Genomic DNA, 14,174 nt, shown 5'->3' with positions numbered 1-14,174 from the left:
GGTGTCTAGGTGCTGTTTACATCTGCATAGCTGGGTGTCTAGGTGCTGTTTACATCTGCATAGCTGGGTGTCTAGGTGCTGTTTACATTTGCATAGCTGGGTGTCTAGGTGATGTTTACATTTGCATAGCTGGGTGTCTAGGTGCTGTTTACATATGCATAGCTGGGTGTCGAGGTGCTGTTTACATCTGCATAGCTGGGTGTCTAGGTGCTGTTTACATATGTATAGCTGGGTGTCTAGGTGCTGTTTAAAATCCTGCATAGCTGGGTGTCTAGGTGCTGTTTACATATGTATAGCTGGGTGTCTAGGTGCTGTTTACATCTGCATAGCTGGGCTGTCTAGGTAGTGTTTACATCTGCATAGCTGGGTGTCTAGGTGCTGTTTACATATGTATAGCTGGGTGTCTAGGTGCTGTTTACATCTGCATAGCTGGGTGTCTAGGTGCTGTTTACATATGCATAGCTGGGTGTCTAGGTGCTGTTTACATATGTATAGCTGGGTGTCTAGGTGCTGTTTACATCTGCATAGCTGGGTGTCTAGGTGCTGTTTACATATGTATAGCTGGGTGTCTAGGTGCTGTTTACATCTGCATAGCTGGGTGTCTAGGTGCTGTTTACATATGTATAGCTGGGTGTCTAGGTGCTGTTTACATCTGCATAGCTGGGTGTCTAGGTGCTGTTTACATCTGCATAGCTGGGTGTCTAGGTGTTGTTTACATCTGCATAGCTGGGTGTCTAGGTGCTGTTTACATATGTATAGCTGGGTGTCTAGGTGCTGCTTACATCTGCATAGCTGGTAGTCTAGGTGCTGTTTACATCTGCATAGCTGGGCGTCTAGGTGATGTTTACATCTGCATAGCTGGGTGTCTAGGTGATGTTTACATATGCATAGCTGGGTGTCTAGGTGCTGTTTACATATGCATAGCTGGGCGTCTAGGTGATGTTTACATCTGCATAGCTGGGTGTCTAGGTGTTGTTTACATATGTATAGCTGGGTGTCTAGGTGCTGTTTACATCTGCATAGCTGGGTGTCTAGGTGCTGTTTACATCTGCATAGCTGGGTGTCTAGGTGCTGTTTACATCTGCATAGCTGGGTGTCTAGGTGTTGTTTACATATGTATAGCTGGGTGTCTAGGTGCTGCTTACATCTGCATAGCTGGTAGTCTAGGTGCTGTTTACATCTGCATAGCTGGGTGTCTAGGTGCTGTTTACATCTGCATAGCTGGGTGTCTAGGTGCTGTTTACATCTGCATAGCTGGGTGTCTAGGTGCTGCTTACATCTGCATAGCTGGTAGTCTAGGTGCTGTTTACATCTGCATAGCTGGGTGTCTAGGTGCTGTTTACATCTGCATAGCTGGGTGTCTAGGTGCTGTTTACATCTGCATAGCTGGTAGTCTAGGTGCTGTTTACATCTGCATAGCTGGGTGTCTAGGTGCTGTTTACATCTGCATAGCTGGGTGTCTAGGTGCTGTTTACATCTGCATAGCTGGGTGTCTAGGTGTTGTTTACATATGTATAGCTGGTTGTCTCTGTGCTGTTTACATCTGCATAGCTGGATATCTAGTTGGTGTTTACATATGCATGGCTGGGTGTCTAGGTGCTGTTAACATCTGCATAGCTGGATATCTAGTTGGTGTTTACATATGCATGGCTGGGTGTCTAGGTGCTGTTAACATCTGCACAGCTGGATGTCTAAGTGCTGTTTAAAATCCTGCATAGCTGTGTGTCTAGGTGCTGTTTACATATGCATAGCTGGATGTCTAGGTGCTGTTTAAAATCCTGCATAGCTGGGTGTCTAGGTGCTGTTTACATATGTATAGCTGGGTGTCTAGGTGCTGTTTAAAATCCTGCATAGCTGGGTGTCTAGGTGCTGTTTACATATGTATAGCTGGGTGTCTAGGTGCTGTTTACATCTGCATAGCTGGGCTGTCTAGGTAGTGTTTACATCTGCATAGCTGGGTGTCTAGGTGCTGTTTACATATGTATAGCTGGGTGTCTAGGTGCTGTTTACATCTGCATAGCTGGGTGTCTAGGTGCTGTTTACATATGCATAGCTGGGTGTCTAGGTGCTGTTTACATATGTATAGCTGGGTGTCTAGGTGCTGTTTACATCTGCATAGCTGGGTGTCTAGGTGCTGTTTACATATGTATAGCTGGGTGTCTAGGTGCTGTTTACATCTGCATAGCTGGGTGTCTAGGTGCTGTTTACATATGTATAGCTGGGTGTCTAGGTGCTGTTTACATCTGCATAGCTGGGTGTCTAGGTGCTGTTTACATCTGCATAGCTGGGTGTCTAGGTGTTGTTTACATCTGCATAGCTGGGTGTCTAGGTGCTGTTTACATATGTATAGCTGGGTGTCTAGGTGCTGCTTACATCTGCATAGCTGGTAGTCTAGGTGCTGTTTACATCTGCATAGCTGGGCGTCTAGGTGATGTTTACATCTGCATAGCTGGGTGTCTAGGTGATGTTTACATATGCATAGCTGGGTGTCTAGGTGCTGTTTACATATGCATAGCTGGGCGTCTAGGTGATGTTTACATCTGCATAGCTGGGTGTCTAGGTGTTGTTTACATATGTATAGCTGGGTGTCTAGGTGCTGTTTACATCTGCATAGCTGGGTGTCTAGGTGCTGTTTACATCTGCATAGCTGGGTGTCTAGGTGCTGTTTACATCTGCATAGCTGGGTGTCTAGGTGTTGTTTACATATGTATAGCTGGGTGTCTAGGTGCTGCTTACATCTGCATAGCTGGTAGTCTAGGTGCTGTTTACATCTGCATAGCTGGGTGTCTAGGTGCTGTTTACATCTGCATAGCTGGGTGTCTAGGTGCTGTTTACATCTGCATAGCTGGGTGTCTAGGTGCTGCTTACATCTGCATAGCTGGTAGTCTAGGTGCTGTTTACATCTGCATAGCTGGGTGTCTAGGTGCTGTTTACATCTGCATAGCTGGGTGTCTAGGTGCTGTTTACATCTGCATAGCTGGTAGTCTAGGTGCTGTTTACATCTGCATAGCTGGGTGTCTAGGTGCTGTTTACATCTGCATAGCTGGGTGTCTAGGTGCTGTTTACATCTGCATAGCTGGGTGTCTAGGTGTTGTTTACATATGTATAGCTGGTTGTCTCTGTGCTGTTTACATCTGCATAGCTGGATATCTAGTTGGTGTTTACATATGCATGGCTGGGTGTCTAGGTGCTGTTAACATCTGCATAGCTGGATATCTAGTTGGTGTTTACATATGCATGGCTGGGTGTCTAGGTGCTGTTAACATCTGCACAGCTGGATGTCTAAGTGCTGTTTAAAATCCTGCATAGCTGTGTGTCTAGGTGCTGTTTACATATGCATAGCTGGATGTCTAGGTGCTGTTTAAAATCCTGCATAGCTGGGTGTCTAGGTGCTGTTTACATATGTATAGCTGGGTGTCTAGGTGCTGTTTACATCTGCATAGCTGGGCTGTCTAGGTACTGTTTACATCTGCATAGCTGGGTGTCTAGGTGCTGTTTACATCTGCATAGCTGGGTGTCTAGGTGCTGTTTACATCTGCATAGCTGGGTGTCTAGGTGTTGTTTACATATATATAGCTGGGTGTCTAGGTGCTGTTTACATATGCATAGCTGGGTGTCTAGGTGCTGTTTACATATGCATAGCTGGGTGTCTAGGTGCTGTTTACATCTGCATAGCTGGGTGTCTAGGTGCTGTTTACATCTGCATAGCTGGGTGTCTAGGTGTTGTTTACATATGTATAGCTGGGTGTCTAGGTGCTGTTTACATCTGCATAGCTGGGTGTCTAGGTGCTGTTTACATCTGCATAGCTGGGTGTCTAGGTGCTGTTTACATCTGCATAGCTGGGTGTCTAGGTGTTGTTTACATATGTATAGCTGGGTGTCTAGGTGCTGCTTACATCTGCATAGCTGGTAGTCTAGGTGCTGTTTACATCTGCATAGCTGGGTGTCTAGGTGCTGTTTACACCTGCATAGCTGGGTGTCTAGGTGCTGTTTACATCTGCATAGCTGGGTGTCTAGGTGCTGTTTACATCTGCATAGCTGGGTGTCTAGGTGCTGTTTACATTTGCATAGCTGGGTGTCTAGGTGATGTTTACATTTGCATAGCTGGGTGTCTAGGTGCTGTTTACATATGCATAGCTGGGTGTCGAGGTGCTGTTTACATCTGCATAGCTGGGTGTCTAGGTGCTGTTTACATATGTATAGCTGGGTGTCTAGGTGCTGTTTAAAATCCTGCATAGCTGGGTGTCTAGGTGCTGTTTACATATGTATAGCTGGGTGTCTAGGTGCTGTTTACATCTGCATAGCTGGGCTGTCTAGGTAGTGTTTACATCTGCATAGCTGGGTGTCTAGGTGCTGTTTACATATGTATAGCTGGGTGTCTAGGTGCTGTTTACATCTGCATAGCTGGGTGTCTAGGTGCTGTTTACATATGCATAGCTGGGTGTCTAGGTGCTGTTTACATATGTATAGCTGGGTGTCTAGGTGCTGTTTACATCTGCATAGCTGGGTGTCTAGGTGCTGTTTACATATGTATAGCTGGGTGTCTAGGTGCTGTTTACATCTGCATAGCTGGGTGTCTAGGTGCTGTTTACATATGTATAGCTGGGTGTCTAGGTGCTGTTTACATCTGCATAGCTGGGTGTCTAGGTGCTGTTTACATCTGCATAGCTGGGTGTCTAGGTGTTGTTTACATCTGCATAGCTGGGTGTCTAGGTGCTGTTTACATATGTATAGCTGGGTGTCTAGGTGCTGCTTACATCTGCATAGCTGGTAGTCTAGGTGCTGTTTACATCTGCATAGCTGGGCGTCTAGGTGATGTTTACATCTGCATAGCTGGGTGTCTAGGTGATGTTTACATATGCATAGCTGGGTGTCTAGGTGCTGTTTACATATGCATAGCTGGGTATCTAGGTGCTGTTTACATATGCATAGCTGGGTGTCCAGGTGCTGTTTACATCTGCATAGCTGGGTGTCTAGGTGCTGTTTACATCTGCATAGCTGGGTGTCTAGGTGTTGTTTACATATGTATAGCTGGGTGTCTAGGTGCTGTTTACATCTGCATAGCTGGGTGTCTAGGTGCTGTTTACATCTGCATAGCTGGGTGTCTAGGTGCTGTTTACATCTGCATAGCTGGGTGTCTAGGTGTTGTTTACATATATATAGCTGGGTGTCTAGGTGCTGTTTACATCTGCATAGCTGGGTGTCTAGGTGCTGTTTACATATGTATAGCTGGGTGTCTAGGTGCTGTTTACATCTGCATAGCTGGGTGTCTAGGTGCTGTTTACATCTGCATAGCTGGGTGTCTAGGTGCTGTTTACATCTGCATAGCTGGGTGTCTAGGTGTTGTTTACATATGTATAGCTGGGTGTCTAGGTGCTGTTTACATCTGCATAGCTGGGTGTCTAGGTGCTGTTTACATCTGCATAGCTGGGTGTCTAGGTGCTGTTTACATCTGCATAGCTGGGTGTCTAGGTGTTGTTTACATATATATAGCTGGGTGTCTAGGTGCTGTTTACATCTGCATAGCTGGGTGTCTAGGTGTTGTTTACATATGTATAGCTGGGTGTCTAGGTGCTGCTTACATCTGCATAGCTGGGTGTCTAGGTGTTGTTTACATATATATAGCTGGGTGTCTAGGTGCTGTTTACATCTGCATAGCTGGGTGTCTAGGTGTTGTTTACATATGTATAGCTGGGTGTCTAGGTGCTGCTTACATTTGCATAGCTGGGTGTCTAGGTGCTGTTTACATCTGCATAGCTGGGTGTCTAGGTGCTGTTTACACCTGCATAGCTGGGTGTCTAGGTGCTGTTTACATCTGCATAGCTGGGTGTCTAGGTGCTGTTTACATCTGCATAGCTGGGTGTCTAGGTGCTGTTTACATTTGCATAGCTGGGTGTCTAGGTGATGTTTACATTTGCATAGCTGGGTGTCTAGGTGCTGTTTACATATGCATAGCTGGGTGTCGAGGTGCTGTTTACATCTGCATAGCTGGGTGTCTAGGTGCTGTTTACATATGTATAGCTGGGTGTCTAGGTGCTGTTTACATCTGCATAGCTGTGTGTCTAGGTGCTGTTTACATCTGCATAGCTGGGTGTCTAGGTGCTGTTTACATATGTATAGCTGGGTGTCTAGGTGCTGTTTACATCTGCATAGCATTACTCCATTCATATTCACTTGGTATAACAAAGGTGATTTTCGCTCAGCTTACGTGGATGAATAAAGCTAAAGAGTATTTTGCCTCCGGGCACTGACAACATATAACATAGCTATAATAGTTTTCTGTCTCCAGACGTTGACAACACAGTGAACAAAGCTGTAATAGGTCACACTACCTCTAGGCACTGAGAAAATTGTGTGTTTGATATCACAGTTATATGTTTGGGGTAAATTACCACCAAAATATGCTAAAAATTCAGTATTTTTCTTCACATTTATAAATGAAAATGATTACACACATATTGGTATATCTCACATCTATTAGAATCTTTGCGTAAAACTAAGATAAACATTGCAAATAGGGTTATATTTTTAGTTGCATAATATGGATGTTGTTTTGAGATGTACAGCCATTGTTGCAGACTAAATTGACCATTGAATTTCATGAGTGCATCACTCAAATGTATTTTAACCAATAGCTTCACAGAAGAAACATGCTTAGAAACGGGAATGAGTAACGCAAAATACAAGAATAGCGAGCAACGAGATGAACCAATTTTGTTAGTGACATACTGCATTGCATTAGAATATACGTTTATCACATGATTTTGTGATTGTCTCGCAATTTGCTCAACAACTTTATTGCACTTGTGTATCCTCTTATACATCTTATAAATCCTTGCTTGCGTATAAAATTATGGTAATTTTATTTTGTTCATCACAGCACTTTTGAGCCACAAAAACTGAGCAGTTGTTTGCAATGATTTAATTGGTACACTCCAGAATATGTGGAGAGTTTGAGATCTCAACTTTCATTCACTGGTATACAATAGATAAAGCATAAAATGCTTTTCTTTAAGCAAATCAAATTTTTTTTTTTTTCAATTCATTTTATAAGAAGAAATGAATGAATGCACCTACTGAATGCACCTACTGAATGCAACTGACAGTTCAATGTTTAAAATATGTCGACGTACGAGCAACATACTGTCAAATGCGATCACGACAAAAAAAAGTAGAATTGATTTTTACAATTATTTTGAGAATATTAGATTTAAATCATGCGAGTCTGAATAGTTGTCATAATCAGAAGGTGGAATTGTAACGATACACAGGAACCATAGTGTGTATGTATAACGCTAAGTAAATGTAGGTGAAACATGCTCATGAAGCGAAACCTTTGGGATGCAATTCATCAGGACTGTGTGACTTGCGTACTCTTGACTCTTACTTCATGCTATCACATGCAAACTAATATCCAAAAATGAAAGATGTTTAATAATTTATTACATTATTTATATGGGCTGATATAGTATAAATTTTATTCTCAGTGGCACATGAATATGATAATAAATTATCAATTTCTTATATGTAGATTATTTTCCTAACAAACGCTTTTTGATCGAAATATATTACACAAGTAAAAACAATTTAAAGTTTCTCGGAAAATAAGTTCCATCTATAACCTGTATTCAGATGTATTTGCATCTGATAACACTTCATTGACAATTTCATTGAAAGTTACCATGCAAACTATTATTTCTTGCTTACGTAAAAAACAGTTAAAGTGTATTCGGAAAACTGCTACTTTGATAAAATGAAAAACAAATTGAAATGGATATGTATATCATTGTGGATTGTCTGGGTACCAATATAGAACAAAATCAGTCAAAGCAGGTCTGAGAAATGATTATACAGGAATTACGAAAATAAAACCAACATGGCTGCCAGTCAGCCATTTTGAAAAAAACAGGTGGCAATCAAATTGGGAAAATCAATGATGAAAATATTTCCATCACTCACTGCTTCCCGCCTTTCTCCATTACTCACTTCCCTTCTTTCAAGATCACTCACTCCCCTTCTCTCCATCACTCACGCGCTCCTTTCTCTATCACTCACTCCCTTCCTTTTTCTATTGCTCACTCCCCTCCTTTCTCTATTACTCATTCTCTCCTTTCTCTTTTACTCACTCCCCTCCTATCTCCATTACTCATTCCCTCCTCTCTCCATTACTCACTTCCCTCCTTTCTCCATTACTCACTCAACTCCCCTCCGTTCTCCATCACTCACTCCCCTCATTTCTCCATTACTCACTCCCCTCCTTTCTCCATCACTCACTCCCCTCATTTCTCCATTACTCACTCCCCTCCTTTCTCCATCACTCACTCCCCTCATTTCTCCATTTATACTCACTCCCATCCTTTCTCCATTACTCACTTCCCTCCTCTCTCCATTACCCACTCCCCTCCTTTCTCCATTACTCATTCCCTTCTTTCTCCATTACTCACTCCCCTCCTTTCTCCATTACTCACTCCCCTCATTTCTCCATTACTCACTCCCCTCCTTTCTCCATCACTCACTCCCCTCCCTTCTCCATCACTCACTCCCCTCATTTCTCCATTACTCACTCCCATCCTTTCTCCATTACTCACTCCCCTCCTCTCTCCATTACCCACTCCCCTCATTTCTCCATTACTCACTCCCCTCCTTTCTCCATCACTCACTCCCCTCATTTCTCCATTACTCACTCCCCTCCTTTCTCCATCACTCACTCCCCTCATTTCTCCATTATTCACTCCCCTCCTTTCTCCGTCACTCACTCCCCTCCTTTCTTCGTCACTCACTCCCCTCATTTCTCCATTACTCACTCCCATCCTTTCTCCATTACTCACTCCTCTCCTATCTCCATTACTCATTCTCTCTCTCCATTACTCACTTCCCTCCTATCTCCATTACTCATTCCCTCCTTTCTCCATTACTCACTCCCCTCCTTTCTCCATTACTCATTCCCTCATTTCTCCATTACTCACTCCCCTCCTTTCTCCATTACTCATTCCCTCATTTCTCCATTACCCACTTCCCTCCTTTCTCCATTACTCATTCCTCCATTACTCACTCCCCTCCTATCTCCATTACTCAATCCTCTCCTTTCTCCATTACTCACTCCTCTCCTATCTCCATTACTCATTCCCTCTCTCCATTACTCACTCCCCTCCTATCTCCATTACTCAATCCTCTCCTTTCTCCATTACTCAATCCTCTCCTTTCTCCATTACTCACTCCCCTCCTATCTCCATTACTCAATCCTCTCCTTTCTCCATTACTCAATCCTCTCCTTTCTCCATTACTCAATCCTCTCCTTTCTCCATTACTCACTCCTCTCCTATCTCCATTACTCATTCCCTCTCTCCATTACTCACTCCCCTCCTATCTCCATTACTCAATCCTCTCCTTTCTCCATTACTCAATCCTCTCCTTTCTCCATTACTCACTCCCCTCCTATCTCCATTACTCAATCCTCTCCTTTCTCCATTACTCAATCCTCTCCTTTCTCCATTACTCAATCCTCTCCTTTCTCCATTACTCACTCCCCTCCTATCTCCATTACTCATTCTCTCTCTCCATTACTCACTCCCCTCCTATCTCCATTACTCATTCCCTCCTATCTCCATTACTCATTCCCTCCTTTCTCCAATACTCACTCCCCTCCTTTCTCCATTACTCATTCCCTCATTTATCCATTACTCACTCCCCTCCTTTCTCCATTACTCATTCCCTCATTTCTCTATTACCCACTCCCCTCCTTTCTCCATTACTCATTCCTCCATTACTCACTCCCCTCCTATCTCCATTACTCAATCCTCTCCTTTCACCATTACTCACTCCTCTCCTATCTACATTACTCATTCCCTCTCTCCATTACTCACTCCCCTCCTATCTCCATTACTCAATCCTCTCCTTTCTCCATTACTCACTCCCCTCCTATCTCTATTACTCACCCCCCTCCTTTCTCCATTACTCACTCCCCTCCTATCTCCATTACTCAATCCTCTCCTTTCTCCATTACTTAATCCTCTCCTTTCTCCATTACTCACTCCCTCCTTTCTCCATTACTCAATCCTCTTCTTTCTCCATTACTCACTCCCCTCCTATCTCCATTACTCATTCCCGCCTTTCTCCATTACTCATTCCCTCATTTCTCCATTACTCACTCCCCTCCTATCTCCATTACTCAATCCTCTCCTTTCTCCATCACTCACTCCCCTCCTATCTCCATTACTCATTCCCTCCTTTCTCCATTACTCATTCCCTCATTTTTCCATTACTCACTCCCCTCCTATTTCCATTACTCAATCCTCTCCTTTCTCCATCACTCACTTCCCTCCTTCCTCCATTACTCACTCCTCGCTTATCTCCAATACTCATTCCCTCTCTCCATTACTCACTCCCCTCCCATCTCCATTACCCTCTCCCCTCCTACCCCATTACTCATTCCCTCCTTTCTCCATTACTCACTCCCCCTATCTCCATTACTCATTCCCTCCTTTCTCCATTACTCACTCCCTCCTTTCTCCATCACTCACTTCCCTCCTTTCTTCATTACTCACTCCTCTCCTTTCTCCATCACTCACTCCCCTCCTTTCTCCATTACTCACTCCTCTCCTATCGCCATTACTCATTCCTCTCTCCATTACTCATTCCCCTCCTATCTCCATTACTCATTCCCTACTATCTCCATTACTCATTCCCTCCTTTCTCCATTACTCACTCCCCTATCTTCATTACTCATTCCCTCCTTTCTCCATTACTCACTCCCATCCTATCTCCATTACTCAGTCCCTCCGTTCTCCGTTACTCACTCCCCTCTTTTCTCCATTACTCACTCCCATCCTATCTCCATTACTCACTCCCATCCTATCTCCATTACTCATTCCCTCCTTTCTCCATTACTCACTCCCCTCCTTTCTCCATTACTCACTCCCCTCCCTTCTCCATTACTCAATCCCCTCCTTTCTCCATTACTCAGTCCCCTCTCTCCATTACTCACTTCCCTCCTATCTCCATTACTCATTCCCTCTCTCCATTAATCACCCCTCCTTTCTCCATTACTCACTCCCCTCCTTTCTCCATCACTCACTCCCCTCCTGTCTCCATTACTCACTCCCCTCCTATCTCCATTACTCATTCCCCTCCTATCTCCATTACTCATTCCCTCCTTCCTGCATTACTCACTCCTCTCCTTTCTCCATTACCCACTCTCCTCCTATCCCCATTACTCATTCCCTCCTTCCTGCATTACTCATTCCCTCCTTTCTCCATTACTCACTCCCCTCCTATCCCCATTACTCATTCCCTCCTTTCTCTATCACTCACTCCCCTCCTTTCTCCATTACTCATTCCATCCTTTCTCCATTACTCACTCCCCTCCTATCTCCATCACTCACTCTCCTATCTCCATTATACTCATCCCCTCCTATCTCCATTACTCATTCCCTCCTTTCTCCATTACTCACTTCACTCCTATCTCCATTATACTCATCCCCCTCCTATCTCTATTACTCATTCCCTCCTTTCTCCATTACTCACTCCCCTCTTATCTCCATTATACTCATCCCCTCCTATCTCCATTACTCACTCCCCTCCTATCTCCATTACTCATTCCCTCCTTCCTGCATTACTCACTCCCCTCCTATCCCCATTACTCATTCCATCCTTCCTGCATTACTTACTCCCCTCCTTTCTCCATTACTCACTCCCCTCCTACCCCATTACTCATTCTCTCCTTTCTCCATTACTCACTCCCATCCTACCCGATTACTCACTCCCTTCTTTCTCCATTACTCACTCCCTTCCTATCTCCATTACTCATTCCCTCCTATCTCCATTAACCACTCCCCTCCTATCCCCATTACTCATTCCCTCCTTTCTCTATCACTCACTCCCTTCCTATCTCCATTACTCATTCCCCTCCTTTCTCCATTACTCACTCCCCTCCTTTCTCCATTACTCACTCCCCTCCTTTCTCCATTACTCACTCCCCCCTTTCTTCATCACTCACTTGCCTCCTATCTCCATAACTCACTCCCCTCGCTTCACCATAACTTATCCAGCCACACACAAACCTTCTTTCATTTATCTGTTCATTCCTTTTCTCCCTTCGCTGATTCAGTTTATTGATTGATGTTCTTACCTGGAGCCCACGAAAGTGCATAGATAACTCCTTCATTGCCTGGTGAGGTATAGACAGCAGTCAATGTGTTCACATCCCATACTTTAATTGTCCCATCAAATGATGCTGTCGCCAATAAATCAGCGCTATCTGGTTTAAATTTACAGTCAAATATAGTTTCCACATGCCCCTTTAATATGTCAAGAAAGTAGACAATTAAATCGAGATGTTCACAATGTCCATTTGAGATGCAATTATTTACAGCCCACAGGAATTGTACAAGTTATACATTACAGACATAGGTAACCTTGGTAACCAACTAGAATTTTAATCATCTTTATCACATATTCTTTAAAGGGTAGTGGTCTGTGCAGACCACGGTTACTAAAAAAAGGTTCTTTTTTTTAAGTAACCATGGTGCAGATCAAGTGCATTTGCTATGGGTCCCATACTACATGTAGCGATGTTTAAACATGCGAGTCAAATGTGCTGTTTATTCACACAAAATTTGAAACATGCAGACCTCGAAGACAATTGCCCTTGAACTGTGCACTGATGAATGATGAATATTAATTAAAGACAACTTTGCTACATTTAGCCATTACATTGTGGGCAATGTTACAAAGTACCTACAAATGTTAAACCCATTCACAGCCACTGTTAACCTTGTCACCTTACGCAAAATAATCCTAATTTTCATGAAAGCAGTATTTTCGTTAAAAATCAAAATGTGCGAAAAAAAGCTAATACAATAATTGTTTTCTTCATCCTTTAATGGAAAAGAAAATGTAATCACTATATTATATGACTATTCCATTATTTATCAGGAGTACAGCTATAGTGAACATGAGGGACTATCTTACCAGATCTCGGAGAAAGTTCCATTTCCTCTTGCCCAGATCATAAAGCCCTACTCCCCCATCAAGGAATGTACAAACAGCATGACCCGGTGGTAACGAATAACCAGACGCTGTAACTGTGTTATTGGACGGTGCTGATGGTGCCATACTCGTAGATGAGGTATGCAGTGGAGATGGCGGTGTGGGAGTGTCTGTATTATTATTTGGCATGGTTGCACTGATCACATGCAATGCATGGAAACCAGTTTTTTTCAGTTTGATGTTTTCAATCGGTGTACTTTTTGAGACGTTCCATACTCGCATCACGCCAACGTGAGTATCTGTATAGTGAGATAAAATAATCCAACAATATTGACTGAGCTATCCTAATCCCTCTAATAGTTGGAACCCGATTAATTGGAGCATTTTATTTCCTTGGGTACGGTATTTCCACATTTCTGTTAAAACAATAATTTGTTATTTCCCTCTAGCAATTCAACCTCTTGGATGCATTCTTGATGTTCCTTCTTCTTGACAAAAAATAAAACCAGTAGCATCTTACATTTCCATATTTTGTTTCCATGTTCTACACATTTTTTCTTTGTTAAAAATTATCCAAGCATGTTGACATCTATAACCTTTTTCTGTTCAAGACAATGTCAAAGTAGGTGGGCAGGATAAGTGTTAATTCAACAAACATGCCACCACCAAATTAAAAAATAATAATTATTTTATCATTGTCCAATTCATGAAAGACTACATTCAAACACAATAAAATAAAATACAGATTTAATTTATGTAACAGTAGAGGATATTAGTTATGATGATGAAAAGTTTCTACATTTCAGTTTCCGAGGAAATGTTTTAAGGAGCAGCTACAACGAAGGTACTAGGCTGGTGTAGCAATATGGAAGATCACTTACGGCATTAGAGCATATTAAAAGCATTTTTTCAACACTTAGAAAATTAGAAAAAATGTAAGAAAAGATATTCTCATTTTATCATCACAAAACATGATACACTCAGTCAATGAGTAAGAATGTTTAGTTCAGTTATTTAAAATTATAGATTTATATTTGACATAAAATTTCATTCATAATTGCAATCTGTAGCTGATACAATAGTGCTTTCATAAGAGGTTAACCATTAGAATTTCAGGGAGTGTATTTTAAAATAAAAACCAAACTTGCACAGAGAAAATTTTGAAAAATAAAATTCTCAAAAAGAAA

General features: G+C 42.6%; 1 protein-coding gene across 1 annotated transcript in view; it reads right to left on the bottom strand.

Annotated features, from left to right (window-relative positions):
• Positions 1-14,174, bottom strand: part of LOC102808866 (WD repeat-containing protein 17-like) — a 107,509-nt gene that overhangs the window by 37,118 nt on the left and 56,217 nt on the right. Inside the window, exons 5-6 of the mRNA XM_085497773.1 lie at positions 12,970-13,286; positions 12,128-12,296 (exon numbers count right to left, since the gene is read on the bottom strand). Of these exons, the coding sequence (XP_085353899.1) occupies positions 12,128-12,296; positions 12,970-13,286 (486 nt within the window). The remainder of the gene's footprint in view (positions 1-12,127; positions 12,297-12,969; positions 13,287-14,174) is intronic.

The sequence above is a fragment of the Saccoglossus kowalevskii genome, chromosome 4, assembly GCF_978046115.1.
Source record: "Saccoglossus kowalevskii chromosome 4, keSacKowa6.1, whole genome shotgun sequence".
NCBI classification, from domain to species: Eukaryota; Metazoa; Hemichordata; class Enteropneusta; family Harrimaniidae; genus Saccoglossus; species Saccoglossus kowalevskii.
The sequence above is the reverse complement of the archived record's forward strand: the minus strand, read 5'-3'. Positions and strand labels throughout refer to the sequence as shown.